The sequence below is a fragment of the Trichoplusia ni genome, chromosome 24 (assembly GCF_003590095.1).
Source record: "Trichoplusia ni isolate ovarian cell line Hi5 chromosome 24, tn1, whole genome shotgun sequence".
Taxonomy (NCBI): domain Eukaryota; kingdom Metazoa; phylum Arthropoda; class Insecta; order Lepidoptera; family Noctuidae; genus Trichoplusia; species Trichoplusia ni.
In genome coordinates this window covers 1761193-1776900 of record NC_039501.1, presented here as the reverse complement: position 1 = coordinate 1776900, position 15708 = coordinate 1761193, and the positions used below count along the sequence as shown (strand labels likewise).

The window sequence follows — 15708 nt, the reverse complement described above, 5'->3', positions numbered from 1 at the left end:
AGTATAATCCGTATCCTGGAGTTTCATGACAGACGATATATTTTTTTCTCAAACTGAATTACAAAATTTACTTAGCGAATAGCCTAAAATAAAAGATTAAAATCTACTATTTACAAAATATAAAGTTATTCCGAATCGGCTGGTTGGTGTTTGTGCCACGCTGTCTCTGTATAGTTTAGTGGCAACTCCTATTGCCTCTGTCCTGACGTCGTGTTGTTGTTGCGCAGGTGGCGAGCGCGCGGCCGAGCAGCGCGCAGCCCAAGCTGGAGCCGCGCTCGCGCACGCTGGCGGGCGGCGCGCGCCGCACCATGACCTACGACGCGCCCGCGCAGCCGCCCAAGCAGGACCCGCCGCACGACGCGCCCAGGTACGCACGCACTCGCCCAGACATACTGCTGATCAGACGGCACTACGGTGCCTAACTGACATAGTTCAGGAGACGACAGATTGTAGTTTATAATATGTATCTAGAGATAGAGAGTAGTCACAATTTCAAAACATGACTCACACTACTACGGATGATGATTGCTTTTTGTTACTGTCATAAACTTGGAACCAAAGAATCATTAAATATTTATAGGTTATTCAGACCATTCTTTGTATGGTTTCTCTTACAATGTGCCTTGACATGAGTGAGTTGATCACGTGGTACTAGATTTTTGCGATTTATAAAAATATTTAGCATTTGTGTCTCTGTCAAGAAAATTTCAAGTGTAACTGTTGAACTCTGATCATGTGGTACTTTATGTGTCGCCTCTGCACATTTTTACCAAATGTGATGTTTACAAATATTTTAAATGTCCTCTCTACGTGTCTGACCTCATGTGTTTATTGTGTTACCAAATTTTCTATATGGGAAAATGGTTCTTAAATACAGTCATATCAAAGTAAAATCTCTATTTATAATATAAATTATATATTTATGTACTCGACTTCCTACAATGTATGTATATATCCGATATATATTTATATACGCATGAGACGGGACTAACAGCATGCTTGACCGACGCACTAAACAGCGCCCCGGCCGACACTAAAAACGGCACCGGGAGCAGCAGCAACGGCTCGACTGGTACCGCCGGTACCGGTACTGGTACCACGGCCGGCAAGACGCACGTCAAAAGTGCCTCGATATCGTCGGCGAGCGGCGCCCCGCCGCTGGGGGCGGAGGCCCAGCCGCACAACGCCTCGGCCCGGGACCTCGCCCAGCCGCGCCCGAGGTACCACACGCGCAACAACAACGTACCACTATTAGTGCCACTGGCTTCGCAGTAGTGCAGCGCTGGTTTATATTCAGCTTGGAACTGGTTGTTCGGCTTGCTAGTTTTATAATTTTGTTGAAGATGGAGTTTTTTTCTCGGGATTTTGTTTTACGGAGCTCTCTGAGACGTTTGGTTTATTTCCGCTATTTTTGGCGGCTTTTGCTTCGCAGGATTTTGTTATTCTTGGTTTTGGTTACATTTATTATTTATAAACTCTGTTTTTTTATCTTTTAACATCTGCTTTATCAAATCACTAATAGATAAATTGAGATGTTAAAGGCAATTCACACTTTTTTTTTGTTTTTGCACATAACACTATTGATTGTTTTTTTTTCTTTTATGTAACAGGGATAAGGTTTTATTTTGTTTCTTTGTTAAATTACACTCTTTTTCAGATTGGTTTTATTGCTAACGCTCTTTAACACGGTAGATTTAGTGAATGGTGTAGTGGTATAATATATATTTTTAACTCCCTATTATTATTTTCTTTTAAGTATTTTTTTTTGTTTTATCCCTTATCTATGTACTGTTCAAGTATATGATATTATAATTTAAGTTTCTATGTATTTTTTGTATCGTTATAATTTGTTTGGCACAGTATTCATAGACGTGTTGTGTTCACTTATCGTGTGTAGTGGTAGAGTACCAAAAAATAAGATTGTTTTCTCTAGAAACGCATTCTATTTTATAAAAGAAGGTAATTAATCAAAGCAAGTTAAAGCTAGGCTGGAATTTTAATGAATTCTAGCTTGTATCGACGTGTAATGAAAATTGGTGACAATATTAAAAAAAAATGACTGTTCGTTTGTCATTGTGACCAAACATTAGATTTATTTATTCGCGTTCAAACATTTAAAACGTTAAAATAATGACTCTAGGTTCACTAATATCATTGCATTTCTCAATAATATTACTTTGAAATGGAATAAACTGGTCCGTCCACACCAATATCTCTGCGTGTATCTCTAATATTGTGTGTATACTAATTACCACCTCGTACCAGCAGCCTGAACTCGCAAGTGTCGTCGGCGGCGGCGCCGGGCGCGCGGCGCGAGTTCCCCAACCCGCTCGTGTTCCCCAGGAACGTGCCCAGCCGGTCAACCTTCCACTCAGGTAACTACACTCACTATTCATGTATAAGTATATCCCAGGTTAAGAAAATTTATGGTTTCTTGTCCATCCCAAGATGTCTGGAAGATATCGCTTTTAGAGACGTGAAAAGACCGCCATTGTACCCTAACACTGTATGTGTTATGAATCACTGCTGCAATTCCATCATATAATAAAGAATATTCTTATCTAATCTAGTTCTTGCCAGCATTTCTATCGTTTTTATATATCTATGACTTTGTTAGTGAATAAACTACTATTTTCTATTATATTATAAGACACCCATGCTGTTGGTGTCATGTATAATATATGCTTATGCCAAAAGCTTTAGGTTATAGTCACAATAATGACATCAGCAGTATAAATCTGCTTACTATAGTTGTTAATTAATTTTATAGTTGCAAAAGTCTGTTTTACCCTGTTTCTTGTAATTTTCTAGCTCTCTATCATTAAATCTTTTTCACGAACCACTTACAACCTGATCTCTGATATAAATATTTGAGAACCCAGACAGGTTCGGTTTAATACGGTTTACCTTACGCCATGTTATTATAATCCATTAAATCAAAAACACCATCCCTTTTTACAGTTCATCACTACCAACTGAACTTTCCAATGCCTTTATACATAGACCTATATATGCATACCCCGTCCCCGCAGGTCAGACGCGGTCGCGCGGGTCCAGCGGCGGCGCGTACGGTGACGGCGGCTCGCCGCACCAGGCGCGGCCCTCCTTCTTCTCCAAGCTGTCCTCGCGCTTCTCCAAACGGTAAGCCTTACATACCATGCCGCGGTCAACATGACTACCGGGGTTATATACAGGGTGTGGGCTGTGTGCGTTGTAACTGTTCTTATGATTTTATAGACAAGTTTAAGTTTGACCGGTAGATTGAATACATTTGAGCGATTTTGTCATCATTACTTTATAAAATAAAATCAAGTTCTAAAGTGCAAATTAAAGAAAAATAAGCTGGATGAATTGCTTTTTAATAGTTTTTATTGTAAGCAATCTTTGTTTCTTCATCTTTGCATCAATTTTAGTAAATTTTAAAATGTCTGTTTTATAAAACTGTATTTTAAAGGTTATCTTAAGATTGACGCTTGTACAGTTCAATAACCATTCCTAAAACAAGACCTTAACTGTTAAAATGAACAATCTAAGCTACAGTTACAACGGCACAAACTAATAATAAACAAATCGTTCAGTCTGAACGTAATCGGAGGCTTCACTTGTCATTAATACATTACACAATCACGGACAGCTCCCATCAGTGACTAAAACATGTTTATAACACATACATATAATTTCTGTGGTGTTCTTTTTATTATCTTCCTTTCATTTTTTGCCCCCTGTAATAGCTTGATGCTGGTTCGCTCGTAGATTTCCATTTTAAACAAGCTTTTTGGGCGTTTTGTGAAACTTTAATTTCTAATTTTGATATTTTTTTTGATTTTGCCACAAGACGCCCTAAAGCTACCTCATCCATCAGCTAGCCATCACCGCTAAGCATCAGTTTTTAGCGTCTACAGCTTTCATGCACCTCTATGTCTGATCACCCCCATTCATTCACATAATATTATAATTATAATACTAGTAATAATAGTGACCTTAGATGATGGCGCCCAAACTGGGGCCGCCCCACCATTTTATTTTAGATTTTGTTAAAAAAAAGGGTTGTGGAGATAAGACTCGTGAATTTTGTTCTATTTTTTTTATTATTTTCCGAATGGTGAATTGGAGCTCTGTTTGAAAGAGATCAAAAATATCTTGTTGTAATTTTCTAGACTTTGCCTACATAACACTAGTATTTGTATACTTTCTAAACTATGCTCTATCTGCCCTGGGTAGTAATACGTAAGTATGTAGGCTAAAACACTTTCTTATGCCCTCTTAATTGTAACACAATGTGCAACTAAACCTAACACAATTTTGTTACCCTGATTAACGCTTAAAACTAATAATAACTTTCAGACGAGCTCCATGATCCGTTCACGAAACGTCTATATAATTGTTTTTGTAAATAATTCTATAAATACACCATAGACACACTACTTGTCTCTTACTAGTCACTATTAACCCATTCGTATGTCTCGTTATGTGTGAATCATTATGTGTGTTTATTTATTCATTTTTTTTTTATTATTATTTCTTAAGATCAAATTGTCTCCCTCTTAAAGATTCCGAGCTCTTTTATTTTGTTATTTGTTAGTCTCGCGTCAACTCAGGGGATGCACGATGCTACCTACCTCCCGTTTCGTCAAACCGCACTCAATACCGGGTCAACGCGTTCGAGTCCCCACAACAATACTGTAGCTTTAGTTTCAAAGCATGAACTACCCCCCCCTACTTTATTTTTCCATTTGTTTTTTTCTTAGTTTTTTTGCTAAACAAACGTGTGAGCTCAGGCCACAGTCATGCCAATGCTTTGAGTGTTGTCCGTAGTGCTTTGATAGAAGAAGTAAGTATTCGGTTTGCCTCGTCGACCGAGAGGTGTACGGAAATCAAATAATAATCGATTAGTGTTACATTGTTACATAACAATAGTATGATAGTTCTCTCGTGCATCCCCCGTGTTTAGATACGCTCTTACCTAACCGTACGCTTCTACTAACGATTGTCGACGGTCGCGACCTCTACCGGTAACAGTTTCGCTTTTTAGTCTATCCACAACCCTTTGATTGCGACGTGACGGACTTTTTATGTTATTTCATTTTTTTTTTAATCTTTATTTAACGGAGGGAGTTGCGTTTAGTATTGTGCATCTTGTGTTGCGGCGCGAGACGTTTAGGATTGCCATACGTAATAATACTTATTTATTATATTATAATAAATACATATTTGTGTATTGAAATGCTTGCCTAATATTTTTATACATTTTTGTTGTATATAACACTGTTTCTTGAAGTGAGTGATGGAGTTTATCCGACTTGCATAAATGAAAGTGATTTTCCAATTTGGATATGGCAATCCTACGAGTGGCAGGAAAACAAATACTTGTGCCTAAAAAGTGAGCCGGATCGGGAAGAGGGGGGCGATTCGACACCTAATTGGTCGATTCGCTCACCCGTTCCGTTGTACGCAGGTTGAATCAGAATCCATGAAGCGCCGGCGACGGCGGACGTGCGAGGAAGATATAATTAATTAATTAAATATTATTAATAAATCATAGGGAATTGTATACAGTACGGGCTCGTCGTCGATTTTAAAAATATTTTTATTGATCGACCGAGTCTTTAACAAAAATGTTCAGTGTATTAAAATGTTATTTACACAGGGAAGAGAATTATAAAATACGAGACTGAAAAGGATTTATCGAAACAATTACATTTGCTTGTTTATTTTCTTTATTTGACATAAATTATAACCATTAAAAATAAATACTCACATATAGTTATGTTTGACACTGAATTGAAGAGATTTAAAAATTGAATAATTTGAACAAGATTTTTAATACACTGAATGTATTATAACATGATGTTGTTCATAAGTGTTAATCTTTTTTTTTATAATTGGCGTAACTTTCGAAGATCCATTTTTAGTTTACATACAATTAAAGAAATTCGATTTGTAATCATTATTGTCATTATAAAGAAAATCGCGGCGACATCCGTCTGCATGTTATTTTATTGAAATTAATAGCTTTCTCAATATTTTTAAAAGTGTATTCCTTTAGTGCGAGCCTCTCGTACATGATTAGCTAATGGTACACTCGATGTAAGAAGTGTTACGAATAATGTTTCATTTAATTATATTATTTTCTTAAAATAATATGTAGCGGACAACTAGTCCCGTCGCGACTCGCATTTTATCACTAGCTCATAAGAAGTATAGAGTTCTATTTTCGAGCGAATTTTCAACATTCCAGGGTTCCGTATGTATTTTATATTTAAGTTCACAAAAAAGCACAAATCTTGTTTTTTGTTTTTCGTTTTTTTTTTCTACATATATTGTATTTGTTTATAATTTGTAATATTTTATCAAAATTCTGAACTCTGCCTAAATCGTTAAAAATGTCATCGACTGAAATAATATTTTGTATATTTGTATTGCATATTATACTTATGTATAAGTAAAAGTTTCTGTACAGAAAAAATCTCCTCGTTGAGTTTTTTTAATGTGGACCATTTTATAAAGGTGTACCTCTAGATAAATTTCTAAAATCTTTAATTATAGTTTATTAGATAGAACGATTTCCGATTGTATATCGAGTTTTTGCTTTCCCAGTTATTTTGCCACAAATTAAAAAATATTTCGTTTCACGAATGTACCTTATACTCCGTACCTATCTTAAGAAATCTATCTGAAACTCACTGTTATGGTCCACAAGCAAATTATGATTATATTTAAGGCGTGAGTGAGATAATTATCGATATAAACATACATGCATATAAATAGTATTTTTTTAGCGAATAAGATTCAGGCGAACCTATGGCTTTGGTACAAATACTCAGTAGATGTTACCACATAAACGGACTGACACGTTTAGGCATCTGTATTTTAATAAAAACAAATTAATTAAGGGCCAAAACATAAGATATTTTTGTCCTCGACTGTACCCTATAGTGTTAGATATGTGCCCGTGTTATTTTTTAAAAAACATTACCTATACAAGGTGTCCTGAAAATCAGTTTCATTAACTTCAAACTTTTATTTTGTAACTCCATTTTCCATGCTATGTTAACCTTTTGCCAAAATCTGCCAATGAAATGGTTATTCTTTAATGACTTTAACTAAATGAACATATTTTAAAGCATTATTCTTCATAAACAGTCTTCCATCACTTTTGTATTTGAAAAAAATATAAAATCGTTTTAATGGAAAGTACATAAACATCAAAAGCCATTTTCAAATCACGCGCCTTGTATAAACAACATAGTTTTGATACCGCACTTTCTAAATGTCCAAATAAACTAATGTTAATAAATAATTCTATAAAAGATACATCCTGTATAATGTCACGTCGGTCATTCACGTTCACTTCGACTCATTAGTACGTTAATCGTAGGGTTTTTAAATAAATTGTACATACGTGTTGTGCGGGCAACCGCATTTTCTAATACTTTTCTATCGTTCTTGGAAAGTCCATTATATCGTAAATGTAAGCGTATTTTAACAATTCTTTTCGTTTTATTAGCAATCATATATTGGGGTTACTCTGAGTATTTAAACGTTTTACACTATATAATATTCGTCTATATAGTTGTGAAGCGTTAGGTCTAGGAAAATTGACGTTTTTTTTTGTGTTGACGGTACATTTGAATTTGTGTTTTTTTTTCTGTATCTAAAGAAGGATCTTATAGGAAATGTATTCATACGAAATTTCTCTAAAAAGCTCTTAAAGGTGGCTAAAACTGTAGCTAGTATTTTTACTAGTCTTTTCAATAAAATTATTTTATGTATTTACATTGTAATTTAATTCATTTTTGTGATAGAAATCGTCCGTTTGTCTTATGGGTAAATAACCAAGCAAAAATGAATTTTATTATGTTTGTAATATGACCGTATATTCAGTATTTCTCAGTTTTAACTTAGATAGATTACTGAACAAATTTCAATGGTCATATTATGTGGTTTTAAAACCATGATGTTGTGCTAAACTAATGACTGGATTACGCCATCTATGTTTGCTTTAGAGAACTATTATGGATTTAAGATTTGATAATATGGCTACAGGTCAATACTTAGGTGCTTATACGAATGACCCAAAGCTTCATTACGTATCTAGCAAAAAGTAAAGTAGCTGCAGAACTGTACAATAATTGTCAGCGAAAGTATAATTCATTTGACTGCAATTGTTGTACAAGTTTTGTTTTCTTTATATTGCTTTCATTTTGCGAGATATGTAATGAAAGCGCCGGTAACGAAACATGTTTTATTTCTGTTATACATATACTCAAATTGGATGAGACAAGCAAAATGTAATGCTCAAAAATAATAGTAAAATGTCTGCAAATGTTATGACCGTAACGCTAACTATGAACTCGACGCAAGACGTATTGCACTGTGTAAGAGAGAGGCTCACAGTATAGTGCGCTATCCCGCTCCCACGATGTCAAGTCTTGCTTTATGAGTTCCCGATCTTCTTTGAGGTAATTTTACTTATTTCTGTTAACTTGTGATTTGTAAGTTTGTATTATGACAATTTAGTAATATTTTGAAATATACTGACCAGTGGTTTTATACGTGCTCGAAAATCTATAACTGCCATTATTAAATAACAAGAAGTTAAGCAAATACTTATGTGTCGCTTGTACAGAAACAGTAAAAATATTTTTGAGCGTTCCATTTTAAATATTTTGACATATTATTTAAAAGATAAATATTATTCGGTATAATAATATATTATGAAACAATCTATAATTTGACGCACATAAATAGTGCATTATTTTTTTCTGTGAGCATTTTTTTTTAACTTTAAGCAATATCATTATTCTGTAACTGTTACACAATTTAGGAACAATGCAATACATTCTAACTTAGTTCGCTAAGCGTAGTTAGATATTTAATTTTAATAATTTACAGCCGAGATTCTTTTTTTGTCTATTTTTCATCCTTTCCTGCGTTTTCAGTCTAAATGTTTCTCTGAAGTGTGTTTAGAAATTTAAATACACTGGGAAATGAGCACGACAAATGATAATTATTAGAAAAACATATAATTATATAGTTTACGTATTTTAATGATTGAGTACTATAATATGTGCTCTTCGTCTGTTTGTACACAAGGACACAAGTTTCAATTATCCGATTTTAGTCTACAACTGCAAAAAGCTCTGCTTTGGAGATTAAAGTCGTCAGGTATCGTAGACTTGTGTTACCTCGTGTACGATCAGGCTTATTATGATTAAAATTATTTTTAATATTTTTTTAGAGCTTTGCTCACCCTATAGGGGCTCTAGTGAGGGATTGTATAAATATTTTATCAGCCGTCCATATTTTATTTTCGCTTTACTTTCCCAGTACATTTAAATTTAAAAGAAATGATTAATTAATTGGAATATTAATACATAGTCTTCTGAAATCATGGGCATTGTTATTAAGATGCATTTATATGATGTAATCTTAAGTAATTCCAGTGACTGTTGGTGAACTAAAACATTTTTTAGTAAAATTTAGATGAAAATTAAATGTAAAAATGTATTTGTATGTCGCCAGCCATTGGGAACTTTGCTAATTAAGAGATATAAGTTGACCTATGTATATTGAAGTATGAATACCTATTTTGTTTTGACAATACGCAATAAATGGATGTGTTACGCTTCTCCAAATAATCAAGTTTTTAATAACTAAGTGTGTTTTATTTCCTCTCGCCGCAACCATATATATATTTTTAGGATAATTTAAAATCTTTCATTCCTATAATTTTATACTAAAAGCAACTCCTTTGCGTTGAAAATATTTTTTTTACAGAAATAAGAAGGAAAAAATCTTTTACAAAAAAATCCGTCATGTTCTATATTAGTAATCATAGCACAGTGATCTTATTTTAGAATATTGATGTCCAATTTGATCAAAAACCTGTGCTATATTCGAACTACGTATTATTTCAATCTATTAAAGGTTTTTGATTAAATGGACAAAATGTTTCCGTGATATAGACTAGACTTGAAAGCAAGTATGTTTTGTGTAATTTTTAAGAAGACGTAGGTTGCCTCATAGATGGCCGTTGACCTAATATACATACAACGTGTTCATACAGACGTCGCTTATATTTTTACTACCTCTTTATTACTAAAAATTACCAAAACCAGTCAATTAAAAAAAATGTTATGGATTTTCCTATTCAAATAAGTCATCAGCTACTAAAAAAAATATATGAGATAGCATACCTCTTTTTTGATCGCTTATTTCTGTTCACAAAAAAGGTATTCAAAATATAAGGGCGTCAACAGTTTGGTCAATAAACCTAAAGGTTCCCCAAATTCGGTGGTCATATAAACAGTTTTGGTACTTGGATCACAATATTTTTGGTACTTGAACACAATATATAAGGTGAGCATTGTCCCGGCAGACTGTCGGTACTGGGCGAGTCGACCGGGCGTCAGAAACCTCGTATATTTTCCTCCCTGGACATACAACGGAGGTAGGCCGAAAGGCAGATCAACAAGTTTTTGAAGTTTTATATATTCCCAAGTTTTGGTGGTTCGCAGACGATGTTGAAAGCTGTTTTGGTGGTGCTGATGAAATATGACAACTATGGCAAATTATTTGAAGTATTTAGGTACAAAACTTTAGTGTCAGATGGGCCTTGTTGTGCAACAAGGTCATGAAAGGGTTCCATTCTTTAATTGTCATATGAATTTATTTATTTGTAAAGGATTATAATTTTGGGATATCTCTATACAAAAAAAAAATGACTGCTCCGAATTACATAAAATATGTTTTATAAAGCTACTTAGTTTTTTCATCCTATTTACATTAATGAATACAGATTCAAGTAATGATTTTTTTTTTATTCACGGCAACACCAAATCACCTGCATCGTTCCGCGAAGGGTTTACCTCTAATAAAAATTGCGTTTGTGTGTGTTTTAATATGTAGTCCAGCCGATTTGTACTATTTTATCAATCAAATATTTTCCGATAAGCATGATGTGGCCCCCATGTTTTCTTTTTAATATTTTCTATGAAAATATTTCCATTGCATGAAAGATTCCTTAAAGACATTTTCTTCAGCTATTATAATCTATAGATGTATAATAAATGGGCAAAGTTGTTTCAGCGCTTTATTTAGTTCTTCATGCCAAAACATGAAGTGGATCTTTGCAAATTAGCCCTTATTTTGTAATCAATTAAGCTCTATGTTGTATTGTACGGAATCATTCAATACTATGGCATCGTATTTTATGAATTTAAACCTTTTGTCTGAGTTCATACATGCTAGTTTGTATTGACTCATTTTTTTAGAATTATGAGGAAATAAATAAGCTGCTAAAAGGCTTTGAATAAGAGTTCTCGATTGTTATCGATATTATTTAGTACTAAATTGGATGGATTACTTGTTTTTCGTGAGTAACAAAGTTTAACAAGATATTTGTTTTCTTACTGACAACATAATTTTTTGACCGATTTTCTTTGCAATTTTATTTAACCCGTTGAGTAGAATTGATTTCCCGCAAGATTTAAACTATGACATTCAAATCGTTTATTTTATAAATAGGTTTTGTAACTACAACTTTAGACATTGCATGAAGTATAAAAAAATATCACACTTTATATAAATTCGTTTAAAATCATTCATTTTCGACTTTGTGCATGTTTTTTCTTTCTAGTTCCATCAATGGTAAGTAATTATCAGGCGTGTGCAGGCATGCTTTGGACTTTGCCTTGTGTTGCTTGCAAGTGTGCTTCTGTAAAACAACCTTTATATACCGCACATCCCAGTCATTGGGAAGTTTTGTGAAACGCTACCAAAATTTTAAGAAGTAGATTCATGAGGCTCTTGTGATAAAGATAAAAAATATATATTAACTATCGGGAGAATGATTCATTATTGAATGATGCAATGGTTTTCGTATTTTTCGGGATTGCCCGACTAGTTTCGGTCCCAACCGGAGTCCGTTCGACTCGCGATCCCGCCGCGTCAGATCATGATTAAGGACTACTCTGGTTGGGTCCGAGACCAAACGGAAATCCCGATAAATACGCGTGAGTGAAACGATGCATCATTTAATAATTTAAAAAAATGGGTTTTTTCTTGCATAATAGAATCCTAGAGGTCTTATTATCGAAGTAAAACACATTAATTTTGATTGTATAAGAAATCCTTATTACAAGAAGAAAATACATTGCCTCTGGTACAATCTTCTTTAGTTACAATTTTAGTCAATTTCCGATTGGACTTAGTACATCACGCTTTCAAAATTGATCATTTTTCTCTCATCATTTCCTTGATTATATTTTTCTTTATTTACACAATTGGCAGAAACAATTTATGATAATATAAAGCGTATCACAAGTTCTCAATGTATGAATGTATTCGTCGCGTCACCCGTGCCCCTAGTGTTTAGCGTTAGTTTTTATGTTTTTCTGTTTTTAGGCCATTGGACGGTACAACTCCGAAGCATGCCGTAGGAGCTAGCCCACAAACCATGCTTGGGTAATTATCCTAGTTCATTTTTATCCTAACACCGTTTTCACAGGACACGGCACGATAATACTTAGAGACCTCAAGGCGTTCATCATCTCTGATATCAGTTCCAATTGTGGAAGAAAGATGGCGCTGTACTGAGTATTGCGCCGTCTCTCTTTTGCAACTGTGCAAATATTATCTTTAAGAGATGGTGGTAGACCTACCGAAGGCCTTCCGCCATATTTTAAAAATAGTTCCAGTTGTAAAAGAGAGATGGCGCTGTACATCGTATAGTGCGCTGTCTCGCTTCTGTAACTGCAACAATCTAATTTCAAGAGATGATTGATGATAGGCCCCGATTCTGCTATTAACATTGGATTAAATTTCAAACTATTCCTATCCCTTTAAGCATTTTGCCAACACAATAATTGTAAATTCATCGCATTGGCCGTGATTGTTCCGGCCTGTACTGTTTTTCCAATTATTGTGTAAGAAAAATGCGAAGTATAATTTGAATGGTTTCAATTAAATCCAATTTCCATATATTCATTGGCCGTTGTAAAAAGTGGGATTGGGGCCCTGGTCGTCTAGAATTATCCTCTGGGAAGTCTGTTCTTTGAGGTAAATAGCTATAATTTTGGTAAACATATTTATATTTTTGTCAGTAGTTTTTAAATATAACTTCAAAAACTATTTTCTCTAATATTGTCGTGTCGTGTAACATGTTATGTGAAAACGGCGTGTGTTGTCAACAGTCCAGCCTCTTACTTTGGACGTTATTTTGATGTATTTCTATTATTAATGTTTCCTTTATATCTTTGTGTTTCTTGTTATCTATTCCTTTACGAGTTGCGTTGCATTTGTTTGCTTTGATTGTTTAAATAATTTGAGAATATAAATTATTTAGTTTTGCACTTAAAGTTGTTGCTGTAACTACATTTAATGTATAAATACTGCAAATTTATAGATATTGAGTAAAACTCTATAATTTTTCGGTATACAACCTCGACCTTATGGTCAAGGTCAAGGTCAACGTTATTTAAATGATCAAGCTATGGCGCGCTTGCTCTGGGCCGACTAACTTGGCTGCGTCTCCCATTTCCTTTCTTCCATTTTCATTTTTTACTAATAATTTCTACAGAATGACACTAAACACTTTTCAAAGTAGAATATTTTAACTAAGAGAGGTTTGCTTTATAAACATTCATTTTGACAAGAATATACCTAGTGCTAATAATCGATAAAATTTATGTAATTATTATAAGATAATTAATTCTTGGTTAATTGTCTCTTAGTTAATTAAAAATAAAAATAAATATACTTTGAAAGACACATTTTAATTTATTTAAATGTATAAAAAAAGTATTTGACATACATAAGAATAAGTCTACACAAAATACCAACAGTCTACACATTTGATGTTCTTATTCTTTAAAACTATTTTCTCAATTTTATATTCTTTCTACAATTTTACTATTCTTAACTACACTCAAAAATCTTCAAATCCAAGGTAAGTTAGATATAAGTTAGTCTGATCTTTTTATCAATGAATACTTGCAGGACGCAAAGTAGAGGGATCAAGGCTTACTTCTAGGATGTATTTGTAGGAAAACCTCAAAAGAGAGAGTTTGCCATAGTAAGTAGATAAACATAGGTACAGCCTTGCTTAGCTGTTTTCCTTAGTCAAATGTTTAGAGATGCAATAAGATGGTATCCAAATCCCGCAGAGAGCCAATGTTGCTTACGTCTTATTCTGGCTGGAGGGTTCTTAATTCTCAATAGAATGTTCGGTGAAGTAATTCAAGCCTATCAATCTAGATTAGGCTATCTGCATTCAATTCTTCGTTTTAAGGCTTGACATTATCAAAGCAATACAATTTATTGACCTAGTAAAGGATAAAAAACAGCTCCACAAAAAGAACAGGACATGTTTATGTTATTATTATTATTATTTGTTATTATTATAGTTAATGTTATTTGAAAATCGTATTTAGCTCTGATATTTAATTTAATAGTACCTAGGTAACAGGACGTTAAAGTGTCTTGAAACTTTAGGAGTCATATTTGTCGTTACCAGCATGTAAATTTAACTTACCCCTTGTGGTGTAACCTTCCCCACACCAAACTTGTCCTCAATACTAATGATATGGACATGTCCAGACAAGGCAACGAGGAGCAGGTGAAGCCGCGCGTGCTGCGCTTCACGTGGAGCATGAAGACCACCTCCTCCAGGGATCCCAACGAGATCATGGCTGAGATACGCAAGGTAAGGACAGAATATTGGGTCCTTTGGAATATAATTATATCAAGGATTAAATTGATTCAAAAATTTTTGATTTGTATCCGAAACTGCTAACATTAGGTATTGGTGTATTAAAAATGTTTAAAGTAGAGAAACATCAACAGCTGGAGTAAAAGAAAGTATGTATCAGTATATAGTATGTTCGGGTCTAATATTTAGGAATATTCCTTCGGGCAGAACCAATTTGGCTAATTTTGACTTAATATGCTTGGGTAAGTTCAGGATAAGTTCCAGTATCGAGTAAGCTAGAGTCGCGAATAATGCTTAGTGGGTAACAACAATATGTGTGTTGCAGGTGCTAGACGCGAACAACTGCGACTACGAACAGCGTGAGCGGTTCCTGCTGCTGTGCGTGCACGGAGACCCGAACGCGGACTCCCTGGTGCAGTGGGAGATCGAGGTGTGCAAGCTGCCGCGCCTGTCGCTCAACGGAGTGCGCTTCAAGCGAATATCTGGTAAGTTGCTACTGAACGGTAGCATGCCTCGATTGCTTCGTTAACAGTTGAAGTGTTTGTTGAATGTAACAGGTGTAATATGTGATGTTATAATTCTGCCCCAGGCACCAGCATCGGCTTCAAGAACATTGCGTCGAAGATCGCGAACGAACTCAAGCTGTGACTGCCCGAGAACCCCCGGCGGCGGCGGCGGCGGCGCGCGGCCACGCCCCCCTCCCCCTCCCCCCCGGGCGCGAGCCGGGCCCCGCCCCGCGCCCGCGCCCGCCCCGCGCGCTCGTCGTCCTCCGAGCGCGACACGCCCCCGCCGCCGCCGCCGCCGCCGCCGCGCTCGGACTCGCTGCGCCTGTCGGCCGAGGACATGGTGCTGGTGGCCAACGGCGGCGCGCGGACCGCGTCGGGCGCGCTGGCGCACTTCCTGGCGGCCTACACGCCGGCCGAGCTGGCGCTGGCCCGCTCCGACTACCTGCGGCCCGGGGCCTGGCCCGCCGCCGCGTCGCCCGCGCGCCTGCA

The 15708-nt window shown here is 35.6% G+C and overlaps 1 protein-coding gene across 14 annotated transcripts in view; it reads left to right on the top strand.

Annotated features, from left to right (window-relative positions):
* The window catches only part of LOC113505160 (MAP/microtubule affinity-regulating kinase 3-like), a 190263-nt gene extending 174844 nt beyond the window's left edge, over positions 1–15419 (top strand). For 6 of the 14 annotated variants that reach the window (XM_026887735.1, XM_026887723.1, XM_026887726.1 and 3 more), the window contains 8 exons: positions 228–367; positions 2266–2375; positions 3033–3141; positions 10382–10453; positions 12409–12468; positions 14602–14707; positions 15039–15198; positions 15297–15419. In XM_026887735.1, coding sequence (XP_026743536.1) covers positions 228–367; positions 2266–2375; positions 3033–3141; positions 10382–10453; positions 12409–12468; positions 14602–14707; positions 15039–15198; positions 15297–15361 — 822 coding nt within the window. In that variant the 3' untranslated portion in view covers positions 15362–15419. Of the gene's footprint in view, positions 1–227; positions 368–2265; positions 2376–3032; positions 3142–5455; positions 9658–10381; positions 10454–12408; positions 12469–14601; positions 14708–15038; positions 15199–15296 lie in introns of those variants that run through there. The other 8 variants (XM_026887724.1, XM_026887725.1, XM_026887729.1 and 5 more) reach the window with 8 other exon arrangements.
* Positions 15420–15708: the final 289 nt, after the last annotated feature.